The sequence below is a fragment of the Dendropsophus ebraccatus genome, chromosome 9 (genome assembly GCF_027789765.1).
Source record: "Dendropsophus ebraccatus isolate aDenEbr1 chromosome 9, aDenEbr1.pat, whole genome shotgun sequence".
In the NCBI taxonomy this organism is placed as follows: Eukaryota; Metazoa; Chordata; class Amphibia; order Anura; family Hylidae; genus Dendropsophus; species Dendropsophus ebraccatus.
The window spans coordinates 68,649,105-68,670,590 of NC_091462.1; the positions used below are offsets into that span (position 1 = coordinate 68,649,105).

Genomic DNA, 21,486 nt, shown 5'->3' on the forward strand with positions numbered 1-21,486 from the left:
TTACTTTACACCCTTTTAGAGAGCACACTTGCTGCAGGGGAGGTCAGAAGCTCCAAGGCTCAAATCCGGAGATATGTTGACACATACCCATCCACCATGTACTTTTAATTCTGCCTCATGTTGATACGTGACATATCTGATGATTCTGGTGGTGATGGATGTTGTGGAGTACTGATGAAGGTGTTTCACACTGCGGCCATGCTTATCCTCCCTTCCTCCTCCTCGGCCCTTATGCTCCCACTGAGCCCTCTCTGTCAGATGGGAAATCTGACAGTAGTGCCTCTACAAGCCTATGCTTGTATTCCCGACTCTCTCTTACACTCTACTGATGGTATTCAGGATGTGATTTTATCCTTATTGCGTGAATCCAGCAGGGTGACCACCCCCCCACCCCACCCCACCCCAGTAGTCAGCACTGGAGAGAATCCTGTGAACTCTGCAGTCATTTCTCAGGCTGTGCAGCATGTAGCTGCCCATATGAATAATGCTGTCCAGAGGCAAGGACAAGCTATCTTTGGTGGGAAGTGTTTACTCTGGCTTTTCTGTGTCACCCTAGCTACACTCCAGTGCCACATATGAGCTACTCTGTGAGTCACCCTGCTGTGAGGACAAATCTTCCTCTTCCTACTCCTTTAAAACTGTTCCCTGGCTGGACCATTTCCTACCCCTTTAAAACTGTCCCCTGGCTGGACCATGGTGTAGACAAGTGGACCTCTAACCCATCCTCTGCTTCCTCTCGTGCCACCATTACATCATCCTTCATAGCTTGAAGTGAAAAAGGATTTCCAGTGCGTGGGTACGTCATATATAAAGGCCATATTATACAGCATGATACAGCAGTGTTTGCTGCCTGTACTATTACACCCACAGAAAGCAAGCGGGGAACAAAAGCTAATGGTTGCCCTTAGATCCTTAAAGCCCTATTCCACGGGTCGTTAATAGGAGCAAACGAGCGCTCTCAGCGGGTGAGTGCGGGAGGGGCAACGGGGAGGTGCTGCCCGGGGGATCGCTGATCGTCCAGGCAGCCCATAGGATACAGCAGCGTCTGCTGCCGATGCGCCTGTTCAATGGAGCGACGGCAGCAGATCGTTGCTGTATCAGTCGCTTGTTTTTCAACATGTTGAAAAACAAGCGACTGCAACGATCAGCCGACATGAACGATGTCGGCTGATCGTTGCACTCTATTCCACGGGACGATTATCGTCCGTAGCGGCCGATATAGGCCGAATACGGACGATAATCGTTCTGTGGAATAGGGCCTTTAGATTATGCCCATTGTTCTTTGAAGCCTGCTGACTGAGCTGATCCCATAGGTTTTTTTTATGGGATTTAGGTCTGGAGAAAGTGAAGGCCACTCCATTTGAGGTATAATGCAACCCGGATTGGCTGGAGCATTGTTGTACATGAATATGAAATTAGGCATGTGTTGTTTATACAGAGGCACAATGATTAGATTAATGATTTTATTCAAGTAGTATATGTTTGTCACTATACCATTCACAATGTGTAGGGCAGTTCAATATTGACTAGGGACCTGCCAACACTGTAACATTACAACCAAAGGTGGCAGTTACATAACATTAACCTTCTACAGTGGGCGAGGGCTTTGTGCTGTTCACGGATGAAAGTCGATTCATGCATACACAGTTAAATGCCTCAGGGCTCAGGTCAAATTTTGGACTTAATGATGATCATAATGATCCTATAAGCTGAAATGCTTATCTCTGCCTGCTCTTCTCTCCCCTGCCACTGTCACAAAGTCCCCTGAGCTGAAGTAATCTTCAAATAATCCGGTTCTGTCATTACAGTAAAATCATCATAGATGCTTCTATTGCAATGAAAGAACTGATCGGATATCGTCTTCACACTAAGATTTTAACCCCTTGCCGCAAAATGATGATCCGGGAACATCATGTATTGCAGGTAGTTACCGCAAAATGACGTTCGCGGAATGTCATTCTCTCCCTGCCTCCTCCTCTGTCACTAGCAGCGATCGGGCAGCGGGAGGAGGCTGTGTCACACAGCCTCCTCCCACTGCCTCTGCCCAGATGAGAGAGATCAGGCCCCTGCACTAAGGTAGGGATCTGATCATAAGAATGAGCTGTAAGCGTCTGACAGCTCACTCATTCTATAATGCGTTACAGCACTGATCATGTGCTGTAATGTATTATAGATGGACCTGAAAAAGTGAACACACACACACACACACACACACACACTTACATATATTCACAAATAAATACATACATAAATAAAATAAATAAAAATAAATATACATATTCCCATTCCCCTGTTACATTAATTATCCTGCCCGATTAATGCCACAAAAATTTTTAATAAAAAAAGAAATCAAAATGACAATTTTTTGTTAATCCCGCCCCCTACAAAATATAGAAAAAAGCCAAATGTCAAAATGTCACATGCACCCAAAATTTGTACCACTAAAAAAGTCAGCTTATGTCGCAAAAAATAAGCCCTCACATAACTCCATTGGCGAAAAAATTTAAAAATATTACTGCCCTTACAATACGCAAGACAGTTTTTATAGCATAAATGCCATAAACTATAACAAAAGCTATATAAAATGGATATCACTGTAATCGTACCAACCTGACGAATAAAGATAAAACATGTCATATGTGACATAGTAAATAGCATACAAAAAATGGTGAAAAACAGCTGCTAAATTGTTTTTTATTCATACCCCCTCATAAAATTTTTTATAAAAAATTATTAGGGTGTCACATGTCCCCCTGAATGGTACCGATGGAAACGTCAACTTGTCGAACACAAATATTTTGGTACCCCAAGGCCTCTGTGACATGGTAGAATGGCTAAAAAAGAAACCTGAAATTAAAAAAGGCCCCAAAATTTACCAAGTCTCTGTCATGTCTAAGGCCTGTGGCCTGAGTCAGGTGACGCACTGCGGCCACATATGGGGGATTTCTAGAAACACTGGAATAAGGGCAATAAATAGTGAGTGGTATTTAGTATTTAGTTAGTATTTACTGTGTAAGAGGAAAAAAAATTAAAATAGAATACCTGCCAAAATAATGAAAATTTTAAATCTCCCCTTCAACTTACTTAAATTTCTGCAAAGGGATAATAAACTTATGAAATGTTACTTTGAATACTTTGAGGGGTGCAGTTTTTACAGTGGAGGGATTTATGGGGGTTACATACAGGCCCCACAAATCCATCTCAGAACTGAACTGGTCCCTAATAAAATCAGAGCTGAAATTTTCATGAAAATTTAAAAATCGCTGCAAAATTTTGAAGCCCTCTAACATCCTAACAAGTAAAAGGACGTTCACTAAATGACTTCACCATAAAGCAGACATGTTGTAGATGTTGCAGTAATAATTAGTTTATGTGACATGACTATCTTTCTTAGAAAAAGAGAGTTTTGAATAAAAAGAATGTAGATTTTTCAAAGTATACCACAAACATAAAGAGGAGTATGTCACGAAAAAAAAAACTGTCTCAGAATAACCGCGATAGTTAAAAGCACAGCAGAGTTATCACTACATAGAGAAAGACAAGGTCAGATTTGAAAAATAGGCCCCGGGCATTAAGGCCAAAACAGGCTGAAGAGGCAAAGGGTTAAAGTGTCACTGTCGTTTAAAATTTTTTTTTGCAGAAATCAATAGTACAGGTGATTTTAACAAACGTTGTAATTGGGTTTATTAGCCGAAAAAGGCATTTTTATCATGAAAAAGCAGTTTGAAGCTCTAGCCCTGTCTTCATGGTTCTCCTATGGAGAGGGGAGGGGAGGGGGGAGATGAGGCACCAAAACAGGACAACAAAGAGTTAATTTACAGCTACATCACCGTATTATCGCCTCTTAAGTGAGCACTGACCTCTGAATTCCAGGTTTCACAGGCTCCCACTGTCTAATCCTTTGTTCTCTGCTGCTGACTAATCTCCCTCCTCCCCCCTCCCCTCTTCATAGAACAGACATGGCCCGAGAATCGGGGAAGAGGCAGGAGCACCAGAGGATACCTTCCTTGCCTCGCTGCTGAAACTCATGGCTGTTTGCTGCTCTGATTATGCCAGCCGACTGCACCACCACGCACTCCACGCTGCCCCTAGTGCTTTATCCGGCGACCGGCATAATGTTCTGTGCGCCGCAGGACTCCCCCGTGCTAAGTCACTGCGCAGCGTCAAACCAGAAGTCACCGTGTGCCAGACCGGATGTAGGCCACGCTGTGGAACGCACACTCCGGACAGACAGATCTCATGGCCCGCTAATATTCTTCGAACAACCCGTGACTGCCACTAGCAGACCCTAAGGGTTCAGGTCCAGCTCCTTTGCCGACTTTGGAATGGCTGGTGTGGTGAGTCGGTCTTACAGCGCTACACCGGCGCTTCCAAGAGATATTCCCCCAGCTATTCCAAACCAGGATAGCTCCAGCAAGAGGGGAACCTCTGGCTTCCTTTAAGAGACCTACACAAAGCCTCCGTACTCCAGGCTTCTCGTAGGGACAGGAAACCACACTGAGGTTGAGAGGAGGGCCTAATCCTTTTATACTTCAGGTTTCCTGTTCCTGGGGGGTCCCTCAGTGGTGCTGTCATGTCGAAGGGGAAAGAGTCAAATGAGCAGTGGATGAGAGAGAGGAGGGGGGACCTGGGAAAAGTTTGAATGCAGATAATGGCATATTTGCCTAATAAACACAATTACAAAATTGCCTCGACTATTTAAAAATTGCCTGGACTATTGATTTCTGCAAGAAAAAAAAAATGAAACGACCGTGACACTGGTAGGGGAAAGATCAGGGCAGGCTGAGATCATGACAGTGCTCTTCAGGTTTTAGGATTATCATGGTAAACTAAGAGGCCCTGCCGCAATCTATGCCTGCCCTCTGCTCTCTCCACTGCAGCTGTCAAAAGCTCCCCTGAGCTGCTGGCATCTTCATATCCCGTACTGTAATGACAGAACCAAATCAGTTCTATTATTGCAATAACAGCAGGGCCGTTTCTAGTGGCGGGCGAGCCGTAAGACCGCACAGGGCGCCGACAGCTAGGGGGCACTGGCCGCCCGGCCACCCACCCCATCAGCTGCCCAGATCGCCGCCACCCGGCCCGGCGTGCGCACCCCCGGGCCGTTCCCTCCAGGCAGCCGGATCTAGTACAGTGAGCTTCCGGCACAGGCAGACTGTCACACACCGGCCCGGAAGCTCACTGCTGTAGCCCCGCAGCGCCCGGACTTCTCTCTTCTGTTTGACAGTGGACATGTGACGTGATCACATGACCGCCGCTGAGGAGAGAAATCCGGGCGCTGCGGGGCTACAGCAGTGAGCTTCCGGGCAGGTGTGTGACAGTCTGCCTGTGGCGGAAGCTCACTGTACTTACAAGATCAGCTGCCAGACAGAGGGAGACGCTGCCGCAGGATCCAGGAGAGGGGAGTGTATTTTTTTTTTCTCATAACTGCTAGAATGTGGGGGCTACAATGGGACCAATAGTATGGAAGGCTACACGGGGGAAGGGGCTACATTGGGGGAGGGCTATACTATGGGGGGCTATTTGGATGGGGGGGCTACTCAGGGGGAGAGCTATACTATGGGGGGCTACTCAGGGGGAGGGATATACTTTGGGGGGCTAGGCTATACTTTGGGGGTCTACCCAAGGGGAGGGCATTACTATGGGGGGCTACACGGGGGGAAGGCTATCCTGTATGGGGCTATTACTATCTGTACTGCACAGGGGGATTAGTACTATAAGGGGGAGCACAGGGGGGATTATTACTATAAGGGGAAGCACAGGGGGATTATTACTATAAGGGGGAGCACAGGGGGGATTATTACTATGGGGGGCACTGGGGGATTATTACTATTGGGGGGCACAGGGGGGATTATTACTATGGGGATAGAGCACAGGGGGGGATTATTACTATGGGGATAGAGCACAGGGGGATTATTACTATGGGGATAGAGCACAGGGGGATTATTACTATGGGGCAGAGCACAGGGAGGAATTATTACTATGGGGGGAAGCACAGGGGGATTATTACTATATGGGGGCACAGCAGGGGATTCTACATACAGGGGGCAACCCACATACCTACTGACTTCACTGCACATGACACAAAAAAGTGGAAGTTGTTGTAAAAGTGCGGAGCCTAAGATGTTTGTCTGTCAGGTTCAGAAGAGATGAATTGTAGCTGGAAGAAATCATCATGGAGATCTGGGCCAGAAAGAAAGGAAAAGAGAAGTGACGCCTCAGATCCAAGCCGCGCTTTTAGCAAGATTCGCCCTGTGGTCCAAATTACCTAGAAACGGCCCTGAATAACAGATAACAGAAAATTGTAGATAATAGTCTACCGAACAGCACACAATGTCAGGCAGCTGCTTCTAAGGCCAGCAGGATATTGTCATGCATTAAAACAGGCATGAACTCACGGGACAGGGATATAATATTACCGCTCTATAAAGCCTTGGTGCGGCCTCATCTGGAGTATGCTGTCCAGTTTTGGAACCCGATTCATAAAAAGGATGTTCTAGAGCTGGAGAGGGCACAAAGACGGGCAACTAAACTAATAAGGGGAGTGGAACATCTTAGTTATGAGGAGAGATTAAAAGAATTACATTTGTTTAGTCTGGAGAAGAGACGTTTAAGGGGAGATATGATTAATTTATTTAAATATATAAATGGCCCCTACAAGAAATATGGGGAAAAGATGTTCCAGGTTAAACCCCCTCAAAGGACAAGGGGGCACTGCCTCTGCCTGGAGAAAAAAAAGGTTCAATCTCCGGAGGCGACAAGCCTTCTTTACCATGAGAACTGTGAATCTGTGAACAGTCTACCACAGGATCTGGTCACAGCAAAAACAGTAGAGGGCTTCAAAACCGGCCTAGACAAGTTCTTAGACCAAAATAATATAAATGCATATGTATAGAACCTATCACCCCTCCCCCTTCCCTGTATCCATCCCCTCCTTGGTTGAACTTGATGGACATGTGTCTTTTTTTTCAACCGTATTAACTATGTAACAGCTCATACTTGTAATGCATATACCATGGGCTTAAAAAAACTGTGACAGCGGCAGGGGAAAGGAGGAAGATTGCGACTTAAAGCGTAACTATAAAATATTTTGACCATTCAGTTTTAGTTTTTGCAATATACATTAATAACCTAAAATGAACAGTTTTTTTAAATACATAAACATAAAGCCAAAAGTCCCCTCACAGCTCTCTTTGCCTCTGGGTTATTTCTGCATTCCTGCTGGACACGCCAAATCCCTGGAGATCCGTACTTATGACCCTATTCCACCAACAGATCTGACGACAGATTATCTGCCAAAAATTTGAAGCCAAACCCAGGAGTGGATTTGAAAAGAGGAGAAATCCAGTCTTTCCTTTATGACCTGTTCTCTGTTTATAGTCTGTTCCTGGGTTTGGCTTCAAATCTTTGGCAGATAATCTGTCGTCAGATCTGTTGGTGGGATAGGGCCTTAAGCAGAGCTGAGGGTGTTGTGTGTGAGGAGCAGCGCAGGGGAAGAGCTGGATGGAGGCACAAGTATAAACAGTGCCACCATCACTCCAATGTACTGCATGAGGGAGAGTGGGCGAGTCACTGAGGGGAGGACTACAAGTCCCAGCACAACACAGCTGTAGTCCTTCCATAGTACATATAACATTCACTATCAGATGTCTGCAACAGGTGCCCCCACCTCCATGGCTGACATTATACTACAGTGTTAGGAGAGCAAATGACTGTATCTAATCCCACTGTGTGTGATACCATCTGCTGGTGCTCTGTATCTAATCTTACATTGTGATACTGTATGCTTGGGCTCTATCTGATGCCACTGTGTGTGATACATCTGCTAAAGTGCTGGTCAGTGAATGGAGGGACCCAGCCAGGGAGATGAGGGATAGGCCACGCCCACTTTCATGCAGCCAGAAGAAACATTCATTTATTCCTCTGAGCTAAACAACTGGGGATATCTCAGCAAGCGCACACACTATCAACGCAGTTTAGGGCTCTTTTTAAAGGGCAACACGTGGGCTTTTTATTTGAGAAATTTCATTTTTTTGGCTACTGAAATTATAGTTACGCTTTAAGGCTATAGGATCATCATGCTTAAATTGTTTATCATGATGATCTTGTAGCTGGAAACAGAACCAATAGGTTCCGTTAGTACTGCAGAGGACATAGTTAGTCCTGCAGCATGGGAGGCACTGTTCCTGATTAACGTCGCTTCAGCATCAGACATACGCTGCAGCAACATTAATGTGCAATGCAGACGTTGTTGTAGGTTCATTTTAATGGGATCTGTCTGGTTTTCGTCTGTTTGTCATTTTGAAGTGATTTAATAAGGAAAAAAAAACAGCAAGCAGCATTTTCTTTTATCTTATTAATTAAAACTGACTCAGGGGCCTTGAACGCTGAAGTGAGTGAAGCCTAAGAATATTTCATGCCACAAACAGACACGTCATCAGCTTACAGTCCACAAACACACACCATAAACAAAAATTTTAATATACAAATACACTTTTTATATATGATAGATGACAGCAGTGTAAGGAGAGACCATATTTTACAAAAGAAGCAGTCTGATGAACATGGCAGGGGTCAGACTGTGAAACTTGGCATGCTGTAAAATCATCACCATCACCATCCTCCTTGACTGCTAAGCTGGGTGATACTACAGCTAGAGGAGCACATGGCTAGCAGTGAATAAAGAGAACTGGGCACTGTGTGAAGAGGGCTGGTGGGGTGGTTAAGGTAGCACATAAAAGGGGTAGTGTGGCGGCCAGCCAAAAATACAAACACAGAGACACACATAAAATAAACTTACCATCCCAATTAGGGATGTCACGATACCAGAATTTTGAGTTCGATACCAATACCAACTTTTTTATTTTGATACTCGATACAATTTCGATACTTAGCGTATAACCCCCCCATAATAATTTTATAAAGTGCCCCCCACCCCCGACTGCATATACAATGTTCACCATGTAATATACCTGACATGTCATCTATATTCTTCAGGTCGGTACTATTACAAAGGTACAATATATGTTCCTTTTAATTTACAACTTACACTTTACAAATGTAACATTTTAGGGAAGGTGATCATTTAAACATGCATTTACACAGGCTATGATGCCAATATTTCCTCCTTTTTTTGTTTTTATTATAGTAGTTGGGGGTAGTAGTATGGCTGACTCACAGCATAGTATGTTGGGGGTAGTAGTTGTATGGCTGACTCACAGCATAGTATGTTGGGGGTAGTAGTTGTATGGCTGACACATAGCACTGGTATAGTATGTTGGGGGTAGTAGTAAAGCAGATGCACAGTATAGTATGTTGGGGGTATTTGCTCTATGGCTGACACATAGCACTAGTATAGTATGTTGGGGCTAGTAGTTGTATGGCTGACACATAGCACTAGTATAGTATATTGGGAGTAATTGTATGGCAGATGCAGTATAGTATGTTGGGGGTAGTAGTTGTATGGCTGACACACAGCTATACAACTACTACCCCCAACATACTATACTAGTGTTATGTGTCAGCCATACAACTACTACCCCCAACATCCCTACTAGTGCTGACCCATAGCACTAGTATAGTATGTTGGGGATAGTAATAGCTGTACTGAAGCAGAACCTTCACATCCTGGCTCAGCCTCTTCTGTTCCATGCTGCCCGGTCCCGGCGTCACCCTCCCTTCCCCCTCCGTTGTGACTTCCGGCCCCCGCACACAGGCCGCAGCCTCCTTACTACTTGCTTCTTGTCACTGTACATTGCCTGCTGTGTACGGAGCGGCTTGGATGCTGCTGACACTTTTGACAGCGCTGTTTAACTGTGTCGATGCTGCTGTCAAGTGTCAGCAGCATCCGAGCCGCTCCGTACACAGCAGGCGATGTTCAGTGACAAGAAGCAAGTAGTGAGGAGGCTGCGGCTTGTGTGCGGGGGTCCGGAGTCACATCGGAACACAGCCCAGTATGAATACCGCCCCATGGTGACAGCGGCATGCAGCCCTACCCGGGCGGAAAGGAGAGGTCGGCCAGTGGGTAGTGAGTTAACCCCCAACAGTGTCACATGGATTGTGGCACGCTGACCCACTCTGACCTACTTTGCAGCGCCCCGATCCTGTTCGCAGACCGGGCAACAGAAGCTGGTGAGCCGGGGGGGGGGGGGGGGGGGCACCCGGGACCGGGCAGCACGGAGCAAGAGCTGGTGAGCCAGGCGGGCAGCACACAGAACATGGCCGGCGCTCAACTAGCTGCCAGCCGTGTTCTCTGCACTATACTCTATGTTCAGCTGCGCTGCTGCGCAGCCTAATATAAAGTGTCGATACCAGGAAATCCTGATACCGAACCGTTTTTTTGCCCCAAATATCGATAGTAGTATCGATATTTCGGTGCATCGTGCATCACTAATCCCAATGGTGACTATCACAGTTCGAATTACCCGCCGGCTGCGTCCCCCTCCTCGCTTCCGGGTCTGGGTGCAGTGAATGTCAGAGAAAAGGCTGCTGGTGCGCATGGGAAAGGGGTCGGACAGCTTAATAACACACATTACAAAGTTAAATAGTTTTGTAATGTTTGTTAATTAAGCGGAAAAAACGTACTAACCCTTTAAAGATTTTTAAGGTTGCACTAGCAGCACTCTGCTAGCAGCAATTAGATGAAGCAGGCTATAGTTAGAATGCCTGTCTCAAACCACAGACACTGTAAGAGCTGCAAGGGAACCTTTTTTGGATAGGGTGCCCTGGGCAGTTGACCCATTTGCTGGCCCTGCTCACATTTTGGCAATGTGCACCTTCTCTCCTCACTGCAGAGTAAGCAGCTAGAGGTGTTACTGAGGAGGTACAAAGGGGTCCTGTCCAAAACGCACACTACCTTGTTAAAATAAAGGATTGAGAGGGCACTCACTGTGAAAAATGTGACTTTATTGTTCCATAAAAGGCACCTTCATCAGCTAACGCTGTAGCAGGTATGGATGGATGCCAGACACAAATGTGATTAGTGACAGTTTCATACAACTCTTAGGCCAGATTTTCAGTGATTTTTAAGCTCCGTGAAATAATGGCGGACGGCGGTCGATTTAAGTGGCAAGTGTGTGTCTGGATTGCTTTTTTTTTTGCAGGTCCTGCCGGAGTTGTCCTTTAACCCTTTAAGGACGGAGCCAGTTTTCATTTTTGTGCTTTCGTTTTTTCCTCCTTAGGTTTAAAAGGCCACTGCAATTGCATATTTCCCTCTACAGACCCACATGAGCCCTAATTTTTTGCAACACCAATTATACTTTGCAAATACAGATTAAACTTTTCTATAAAATATGCTGAAAAACAAAAAAAAAAAAAAATTATATGTGCAGTGAAATAAAAAAAAATAAAATTCAATTCCTTTTATTTTGAGGGGTTTCGTATTTACGCCGTACCCTAAGGTAAAACTGACATGTTATCTAAGTTCTTCAAATCAGTACGATTACAACGATATGTAACTTGCATAACTTTTATATTATTTGATGGCTTTTAAAAAATGTAAACCTTTTAAAAGAAAACTAAAATGTGTTTAATGTGTTTAAAATCGCCCATCCTTATAACACTTTTATTGTTTGGTCTATGGGGATGCCTGAGGTGTCATTTTTTGTGCCACGATCTGTTCTTTCTTTTGGTACCTTGTTTGCGTATATGCGACTTTTTGATCACTTTTAATGACATTTTTGTCTGGATTTAATGTAAACAAAAATGCACAATTTTTCACTTTGGGGGGTTTTGCGCTTACACCGTTTACCGTGCGAGATCAGGAATGTAATAATTTAATAGTTCGGGCGATTACGCACACTGCGATAACAAATGTTTTTTTTTTTTTATTTATAAAATGGGAAAAGGGGGGATTTAAACTTATTAGGGGAGGGGTTTTTTTATTAATAAAAACACTTAATTTTTTTTCACTAACAGTAATTAGAAGCCCCCTGGGGGACTTCTATATACACAGCACTGATCTCCCATTGAGATCAATGCTGTGTATATAATAGAGCACTGATCCATCAGATCGGTGCTCTATTATAATGGTCTGCTGCAGACCATCTACATGGATTGCCGAGCCGTGATGAGCGTCATTCCAGCGCTTAGCCCCGGCCGGCTCATTACAACGGATCTCCCCTCCGCAATCGCATCGTGGCGGGGAGAGATCCCCCACTAGATACCAGGGACAGGGGGGCACATAACTATTCAAATGCAGCTGTCAAAGCTGACAGCTGCATTTGAATAGTTAATGAGCCAGTCGCTGAGGCCAATACCCGCGGTCCCTGGCTACACATAGCAACCGGGGACCGCGGGCTGCAGAGAGGGCTCACGCCGGGAGTCCTCTCTGATCCCCCTTAATGGCCGCATGATGGGTATACCAGTCATGAGTCGTTAAGGGGTTAAGCTTTTTTTGTGCACTGAACCTGGAAGCACTGCAATAGTACCTCAGTCTATTACCGAGCAACGGCCCAGGCTGAAGCACTGGAGGTGGGCCAGCCCACCCCCAGTGGGAGGAAATACCCTCCCTCCTGTGACACAGCTCCATTAGACCTGCAAAATACCTGCTGCTGCATGTGTGGTTCGCCCTGCTGTTTATAACTCCTCAGCAGGACACCCCTGATGCTACACACTCTGCCTGCTGCCAATCCACAGTGCTGCTGCACTCCTCCCCATACCAACTTCTGCCATGTGCCATCTCCTGGTAGATCCATTAGTGGCACAATCGCTCATCACGTCCAAGTCCGTTGTACCATGCACCATCTGCCAGACACCATCCAGCAATGCTGCAACAAAGCATGAGTCTGAATATACTGTACGTGCTATGAATCCTATCTGCTGTGTACACCCCTACCATCCATAGGCTTCCACTAAGTATCCAAACAGAGTGTTACACTGGTTTGATGTCCTCCAGTGTCTCCTTCCCCTCCCTGCTCTGCCTGTAGCCACAAGACGGGTTGGCACAGTGGGGAGCCAATAGCTCCTTGCTGTGTCAATTATAGACAAATTTAACCTGCTGATAGGCCCCTATTGAGTAGTAGAAGCTTAGGATGTAGGTATGACTCTTACCTTCATCCTCGGCACCGCTTGTTGTTTACTCCATGGTCTGGTAAGTCAATCTGGAGCACTGGGGCAATGTTAGGAACACAATCCTGCCCCCATAGTGCCAATCTGTCCCTGGCCAGTGCTATAGGGGCAGGGCAGTGCTCCTAAGAGTCTTACTGGACCAAGGAGTAAACAACTAAGTAAACAGGAGCGGTGCCGAAGATGAAGGTAAGAGACATACCTGCATACTCTGCATTTTCTCTGCAACAAGGAGATATAAGCAGGTTTAGATTCTTCTAACCTGATGAAAGTTCTTCAACGGTGAGCGATCTCAGTTAAAAAGCTCACTACACAGGGGCCCAAGGCGGTGGTGGGGCCCCTAGATGACTGAGCGGGCGCAGCTGTGAAAAAGGGCGGTTCGGGCCATGATCACCACCATATTATAATCGGCACTGTGCACATAAATGACCGGGGCTAACCTTTATACCTTGGGGCTTCGGCCTGGGACATTTATGCCTAGCGAAGCCCCTGGCACCAACAGATTCCACAGTGCATATGTATATATTGAGGTTCAGGGAAGAAAAAGAGTGCTGCACCTCACACCTATGGCTGATACTTAGGACCCATGTGTATCAGATACCTGCACAAGGTACATGGGGCAGTGTGGCTTGATCAATTCACATACAGAATTCTGATGTTTTTTATGCAGCCGAGAGGTACTAGTATCAGCCATAGGTGTGAGGTGCAGCACTCTTTTTCCTCCCTGAACCGTATATGTATATATTGTATGTGCAGTGTACTGTATGCACACAATGTACAGTTTATGTGCCTATAGTACCCCACAAATTAAACACAACTTAAATCTGGTTACTAAAGCCACTTTGTGCTACATAGTTAAATTAGATTTATCATGTGTTCACAATAAAAAATATTCCTTCAAGCAGCTTGTGTAAACTGCAAAATGTCAGTATTACACATATCGAAATAAAAAAAAAAAAATACCACTAAGATCTTAACACCTAACTAAAACAAAGTACATTACATAGGAGATTTTCAAACAAAAGCAATGCCATTTCAATCTTACAAAGACAATTTTACAGTTACATTTTAATATTATACACACATAAAACAAAGTATCTTACCATCTTCATTCAAAAACAGCTTATTGAACCTTAACCCACTAGGTTCTTTTCCGACATATCTATGCACATACTCTGTGCTAAGGTCATTAACGGAAATTGCATACTTCAGAGGCTTGACACAAGATTGCAGGCAAAATGGAACTTTGGTATCACCAACAGAATGCCTACAAAAGAAAAAAGGCACAATTAATTAAAAAAAAAAAAAAAAAACATACTGAGTGTTTAACCCCTTAAGGACCGGGCCTAAAATGGCCTTAAGGACCGAGCCAAATTTTATGAATATGACCAGTGTCACTTTATTCATTAATAAATGAAAACTGGAGTCGATACTTATAAAAAATCTTTATGAAAAAAAAAAAAAAAAATAAATAACATGAAAAATTGTGAAAAAATGCATTTTTCCAACTTTGAAACTCTTCTGCTTATACCAAAAATGGATATGCCACATAAATTATTAAATAGCATTAGCAACATGTCTACTTTATGTTGGTAGCATTTATTAAACTATCTTTCTTTTTTTTTTAGACAATAGGAAGCTTAAAACATTAGAAGCAAATTTCCAAATTTTCAGTAAAATTTCAAATTTAGATATTTTTAGGGACCTGTTAAGGTTTAGGGTGCCTTCACACCTACCGTATCGCAGCAGAAAATCCGCTGCGGATCCGCAGCAGATCCGCAGCAGATCCGCAGATTTAATTAAATGAATGAACACAGCATCAAATACGCACTGTCAAATCTGCAGCGGATTTGACAGTGCGTATTTGATGCTGTGTTCATTCATTTAGTTAAATCTGCTGCGGATCCGCAGCGGATATTCGGCTGCGATACGGTAGGTGTGAAGGCACCCTTAGGCTGGGTTCACACTATGTATATTTGAGGCTGTATTTGTGAGGCTGTATAGCAACCAAAACCAGGAGTGGATTGAAAACACAGAAAGGATCTGTTCACATAATGTTGTAATTGAGTGGATGGCCATCATTTAATGGCAAATATTTGCTGTTATTTTAAAACAACGGCTGTGGTATTGAAATAATGGCCGTTATTTACTGTTATATGGCGGCCATCCACTCAATTTCAACATTGTGTGAACAGATCCTTTCTGTGTTTTCAATCCACTCCTGGTTTTGGTTGCTATGAGGACCTGACATGAGGACCAAATACAGCCTCAAATATACATAGTGTGAACCCAGCCCCCAAGTGTATTTGAGGGGACTGTATGTTATAAAGCCCCACAAAGCACCCCATTTTTGAAACCGCACCCCCCAAATTCTGCAAAAGCACATCCAGAAAGTTTTCTAACCCTTTAGGGGAGTCACAGAAATAACAGCTAAGTGTGTAAGAAATTTGAAAATTAAAATTTTCTGTGCAGAGATTTTATTGTAATCCATTATTTTTCATAATTGTAAACCTATTACCAGAGAAATGCACCCCAATATTGATTGCCCCATTTCTGCATTTTATAGAAATACCCCATATGTGGCCCTATTGCGCTATTTGACGCAACCACAAGCCTCAGATATAAAGGAGCGCCTAGTGAATTTCAATGCCTCTGTTTTATTTGGTCATTTTTGACTGTACCACTTCAGGTTGGCAGAGGCTCTGGGGTGCCAAAACCTAAAAAACACCCCTAAAAAGGGACACCATTTACAAAACTACACCCCTCGAGAAATGTAACAAGGGGTGCGGTGAGGATCTGGACTCCACAGGTGATTCACAGATTTTCAGAGCAATGTGGCGTGAAAAAAGAAAAAAATGTTTTTTACACTAAAACATTGTTCTAGCCTTCAATTTTTCATTTTCACAAAGGGATAAAAGGAATAAAAACCCAAAAAACGTGTAGCGCAGTTTCTCCCGAGTACGGAAATACCCCACATGTGGACATAAAGTGTCAAGCGGGCGCAGGACAAGCCTCCAAAGGGAAGGAGCGCCAATTGGCTTTTGATAGCTGGATTTCACTGGAATGGATTTCAAGGGCCACGTTGCATTTACAGAGCCCTCGTGCTGCCAAAACACTGGAAACCACCCACAAGTGACCCCATTCTGGAAACTTCACCGCTCAAGGAATCTAACATGGAGTGCAGTGAGCATATGGACCCCACTGGTGACGGGCAAAAATATGGAACAATGTGACGTGAAAAGGGAAAATTTTCATTTTTTCACTTTCACAACACAAATGTGCAAGTCATCAAGGGGTCCACATCCTCACTGCACCCCTTGTTAGATTCCTTGAGGGGTGTAGTTTCCAAATTGGGGTCACTTGTGGGGGGTTTCCAGTGTGTTGGCAGCACGAGGGCTCTGTAAATGCGACATGGTGTTTATCATCCATTCTGGCCAAATCCAGCCTCCAAAATCCAAATGGCGCTCCTTCCCTTCGAAGGCTTGCCCTGTACCCACATGGCGCTTTATATCCATATGTGGGGTATTTACGGACTTGGGGGATATTGCTCTACACATTTTGTGTATTGTTTTCTCTTTTAACCCCTTGTGAAAATGAAAAAAATCAAGGCTAGACCAACATTATAGTGTAAAAAATGTAATATTTCATTTTCACGCCACATTGTTCCACATTTGTGCTTGTCACCAGTGGGGTCCATATGCTCACTACACCCCTTGTTACATTCCTTGAGGGGTGTAGTTTCCATAATGGGGTCACTTGTGGGGGGTTTTCACTGGCTTGGCAGCACAGGGAGTTTGTCAATGCAACATGGCCCTCGAAATCCATTCTACCCAAATCCATCCCCAAAAAGCTAAATGGCGCTCCTTCCCATTGGAGGCTTGTTTTGCGGCGGTATAGCGCCTTAAGTCCACATGTGGGGTATTTCCATACTCAGGGGAAATTTCTCTACATGTTTTGTTTTGTTTCTTCTCTTTTAACCCCTTTTGCAAATGAGAAATGTCAAGACTAGATCAATGATGTTGTGTAAAAATTACATTTTTTACACTTTAACATTGGCCTAGCCGTGAATTTTTAATTTTCACAAGGGTTTAAAAGAGAAATAAAAACACAAAACGTGTAGAGCAGTTTTTCCCGAGTACGGAAATACCCCACACGTGGACATAAAGCGATATGCGGCCGCAAGACAGGCCTCCGAAGGAAAGGTGCACTATTTGGCTTTTGGAGGCTGGATTTGGCTGGAATGGATTTCGAGGGCCATGTTGTATTTACAAGGACCCTATGCTGCCAGTACAGTGGAAAAACCCAACAAGTGACCCCATTCTGGAGACTACACCCCTCAAGGAATCTAACAAGGGGTGCAGTGAGCATATGGACCCCACTGGTGATGGGCACAAATGTGGAACAATGTGACGTGAAAGTGAAAAATCTCGTTTTTTCATTTTCACAGCACAAATGTGCCCTTCATTAAGAGGTCCATATCCTCACTGCACCCCTTGTTAGATTTCTAGAGAGGTGCAGTTTCCAGAATGGGGTCACTTGTGGGGCGTTTCCAGTGTCTTGGCAACACAGGGCCTTTGTAAATGTGACATTCACCATTCATTCTAGCCAAATGGCGCTCCTTCCCTTCGGAGGCTTACCCTGCACCCGCATGGTGCTTTATGTCCACATGTGGGGTATTTCCGTGCTTGCGGGAAATTGCGCTACACAATTCATGTCTTTTTTATCTTTTAACCCCTTGTGAAAATGAAAAAATAAAGACTAGATCAATGATTTAGTGTAAAAATTGTATTTTTTTTACACTTAATGTTGGTCTAGCCTTGATTTTTTTTCATTTCCACAAGGGGTTAAAAGAGAAAATAAACACAAAACGTGTAGGGTACTTTCCCCTGAGTACGAAAATACCCTACATGTGGATGTAATGTGCCATATGGGCACAGGGCAAGCCACCAAAGGGACAGAGCGCCATTTAGAGGCTGGAATGGAGGATGGAGGCCATGTCACATTAACAAAGCTCCTGTGCTGCCAGGACAGTAGAAACCCCCCACAGGTGACCCCATTCTGAAAACTACACCCCATAAGGAATCTAACAAGGGGTGTAGTGAGCATATGGACCCCACTGGTGACGGGCACATATGTTGAACATGTGCCCATCCCCAGGGGGCCATATCCCCGCTGCCCCCCTTGTTAGATTCCTTATGGGGTGTAGTTTCCAGAATGGGGGGGGTTTCTACTGTCCTGGAAGCACAGAAGCTTTGAAAATGCAACATGGCAAGTCTCTAATGGGAATGGTGGCCATGCCTATTTAGTTGGGGAAAAGGGACAATTTAATTTATTTGGGGGTATTAGGCCAATTATTTGTTTATAAGGTTGAAAAGGACAGGTGTCAATCAAATTCAACCTGTGTTGATCCAGAGGAAGGCAAAAAACCCTAGTGAGGCAGAAAACAGTAGCCTCATCACAGGGGAAAAATTCCTTCCCGCCTCCATTATGGCAATCAGAATAATCCCTGGATCAACGTGACCCCTGAAATAGGAATAAGGAACAGAATTTAGAAAATTTAGAACTCCAATGACGTGTAGTACGCCTCGAAGAAATTCTTTATGCAGAGGCCGGGGTCAGGACAGGTGTCACACTGGTAAATGGTGTCCTTCCTGATCCCCCTTTTGTGGCACACTCTGCACTTCTTTTGGGATCTCCCCTTTTTTCCAGTGTGTGGGACTTCACCTGGAAAATGTTGTCCCTGTACGATACGGGGTCCTTCATATCCAGAAGCGCTGGGGCCCTCTCTATGGCTGCCGAATATCAGGGCTTTGATTACTGCTTCCTGGAAATCAAGGAATTTCCCCAGGTGTCCGGCATATCAGTACAGCACAAAAGCATTGTACATCGCTGTCTGTACCAGATATACGGCCACCTTTTTATACCACGTTCTGGTTTTTCTCGTGGCGTTATATGGCTTGAGGACTTGATCTGAAAGATCAACTCCTCCCATATACTGATCGTAGTCAAGAACACAATCAGGTTTGTTCACCACATTTGTGGTACCACGTACAGGGACAATGGTGGTGCTATTCCTGTGAATTGTGGTCAAAATAAGGACATGGCGCTTGTCCTTATGTTTGACCAACAACATATTTTCACAGGCATAGCCCTTGCTCTCCCCCCTTTGCATCAGTTGTCTAACTGGGTGACTTGGGAGGCCTCTTTGATTTTTTCGGATCGTGCCACAAGCTACAGTAGCTCGGGCAGCGAGGGATCGAAACAGGGGGATGCTGGTATAAAAGTTATCAACGTACAGGTGATAACCTTTATCCAGCAGTGGGAAGATCAGAGAGGAGGGGTTCTGGGTGATAAATTGGTGCGCGTACAAGTTTGTTTGCGCCACCATCAAATTTACAAGGTCATCAGACAAATAGAGCTTGAAAAAGTCTATTTCTCGGAGACCTGTGGGGTTAATTTGGATTCCTGCCGTTGCCATAAAGCCAGGAATCCGGGGCTGATAATTTTGGGGGTCTGGGGTCCAGATGGGATCACCTGTCTGGGGGGCGGGATGGGATGACGTGTCTGGCGGGCAGCCCGAGGCGTCCTCCTTGGACGCTTAGGTCGATAGTCATCATCACTGGATGATGATGATGATAATGATGATGAGGATGAATGGAGGAAAGGAGGATCCCCCCATTCATCCTCACTGGCCGTTTCAGTGTCGGAGGCAATAAGCGCGTATGCCTCCTCCACCGAAAACACTCTCTGGGACATTATTACACGGGGATTGGTATATGGGGGTATGTAAATGTGATGTAGTGTAGTGGTGTAGTGTAAAACTTTATTTCAAGTAGTGTAATGTGTAATGTGGGTTAGTGTAGTGTAATGTAGTGTTTTATACGTGTTTTTCACAGTAAGGGAGGAAAAAAAACCTACGCCAAAAAAGGAGTTGCTGATAAATGCCGCACTTATGTGCGGTACTTATCAGCAGACAGTGGCGGTAGGATATAGAAAAAAAAAAAAAGGAGGGGAAAGGGGAAAAAAAAAACCTACGCCAAAAAAGAGGAGTTGCTGATCAGCGGCGCACTTACGTGTGATGCTGATCAGCACTCAGCGGTGGAAGGGCGCTAAAAAAGAAAAAAAAAAAACCCTGGGGGAAAAAAAAAACTACCTCAAAGCCACTGAATAGTGTATTATATACACTAACCAGACGCTAGGGGGCAGTACAAGGTACTTGGCCGAAGATCGACGAAAAAAGCCGATGGGAGCCGAGCGGAGCCGACCGAGAACCACGAGGACGCCGCGGGACCGCAGATCTTCCGTCCGGACGCTGGGATCCGGTGAGTATGGTGCCTGCACACCACACACACCTTCTCTGCACCTCTCAGCTACCTAGCTGAGGGGTGCAGAGAAAAGTAATAATATTTATTTTTACTGTGATCGCTGCCATTGGCCGGCCGGCCAATAGCGGCGATCTGGGGGATGGCACCGTGGCCTCCTCCTCTGTACACACTAATGGTGATTGGTGCTGTCTCGTACAGCACCAATCACCATTGAATTCCGGATCCCCGGGTCACCGATGACCCAGGAACCGGAAAATCACTGTAGTTGGCTGATTTGAATACAGCGACAAGCTACAAGCTACCATAGCCTGCTGTTTGTTACAGCAGCCATCATTACCCGATCGCCGTGTGTTTACACACAGCGATCGGGTAAACCGCGGGCGTAAATGTACGCCTGTTTGCGCTAAGGCACGGGTTTTAGGGGCGTACACTTACGCCCTCGGTCGTTAAGGCAGGTGACTGCATTTTTCTTTCGAATACATAGAAGTTAATTTAGTCTTGTCATTAAACTGATTTGTGTTTGTTAGAGGGGTTATCCAGCGCTACACAAAAATTGCCACTTTCTTTTAGAGACAGCCCCTCTCTTGTCTCCAGTTTGGGTGGGGTTTTCTAACTCATTTCCATTGAGGTGAATGGAGCTTATTTACAAACTGCACCTGAGCTGGAAACAAGAGTCATGCTGTCTCTGGAAGAAAGTGGCCATATTTTTGAAGCGCTGGATAACCCCTTTAAGGCTATGTTCACACAACTTTTTTTTCTGGCCATTGTTTGATACTCACAACAGCTGTTCTGAGTATCAAAAAAACGGTTGTGGCACGTTTAGCATGTTTCACCGACTGTCATTGCGTCTGGCTCAAATACAAAGTTGGCCCTTTTAGGTGATTAAAACCTCAAAAAGTACACATTAGCGCCTACTGTACAGGTTCTGTTATTTCCTAAAGCATATTTGTGAGATAGTGATCTTTTGGCACTACATGCCTGTTTTGTACAGTTATAAAAATATGTAAAAATGAATAAAAATATATTTAAAAAAAAATTAAAACATCATCACCTGAATTTAAAGGGGTTGGCCACTTTATTGTAAAATAGGTCAGTA

The 21,486-nt window shown here is 44.7% G+C and overlaps 1 protein-coding gene across 2 annotated transcripts in view; it reads right to left on the minus strand.

Moving 5' to 3' along the window:
* GLS (glutaminase) overlaps positions 1-21,486 on the minus strand; it is a 356,615-nt gene that overhangs the window by 224,297 nt on the left and 110,832 nt on the right. For both annotated transcript variants that reach the window (XM_069983572.1, XM_069983573.1), the window contains exon 6: positions 14,169-14,332. In XM_069983572.1, coding sequence (XP_069839673.1) covers positions 14,169-14,332 — 164 coding nt within the window. The remainder of the gene's footprint in view (positions 1-14,168; positions 14,333-21,486) is intronic.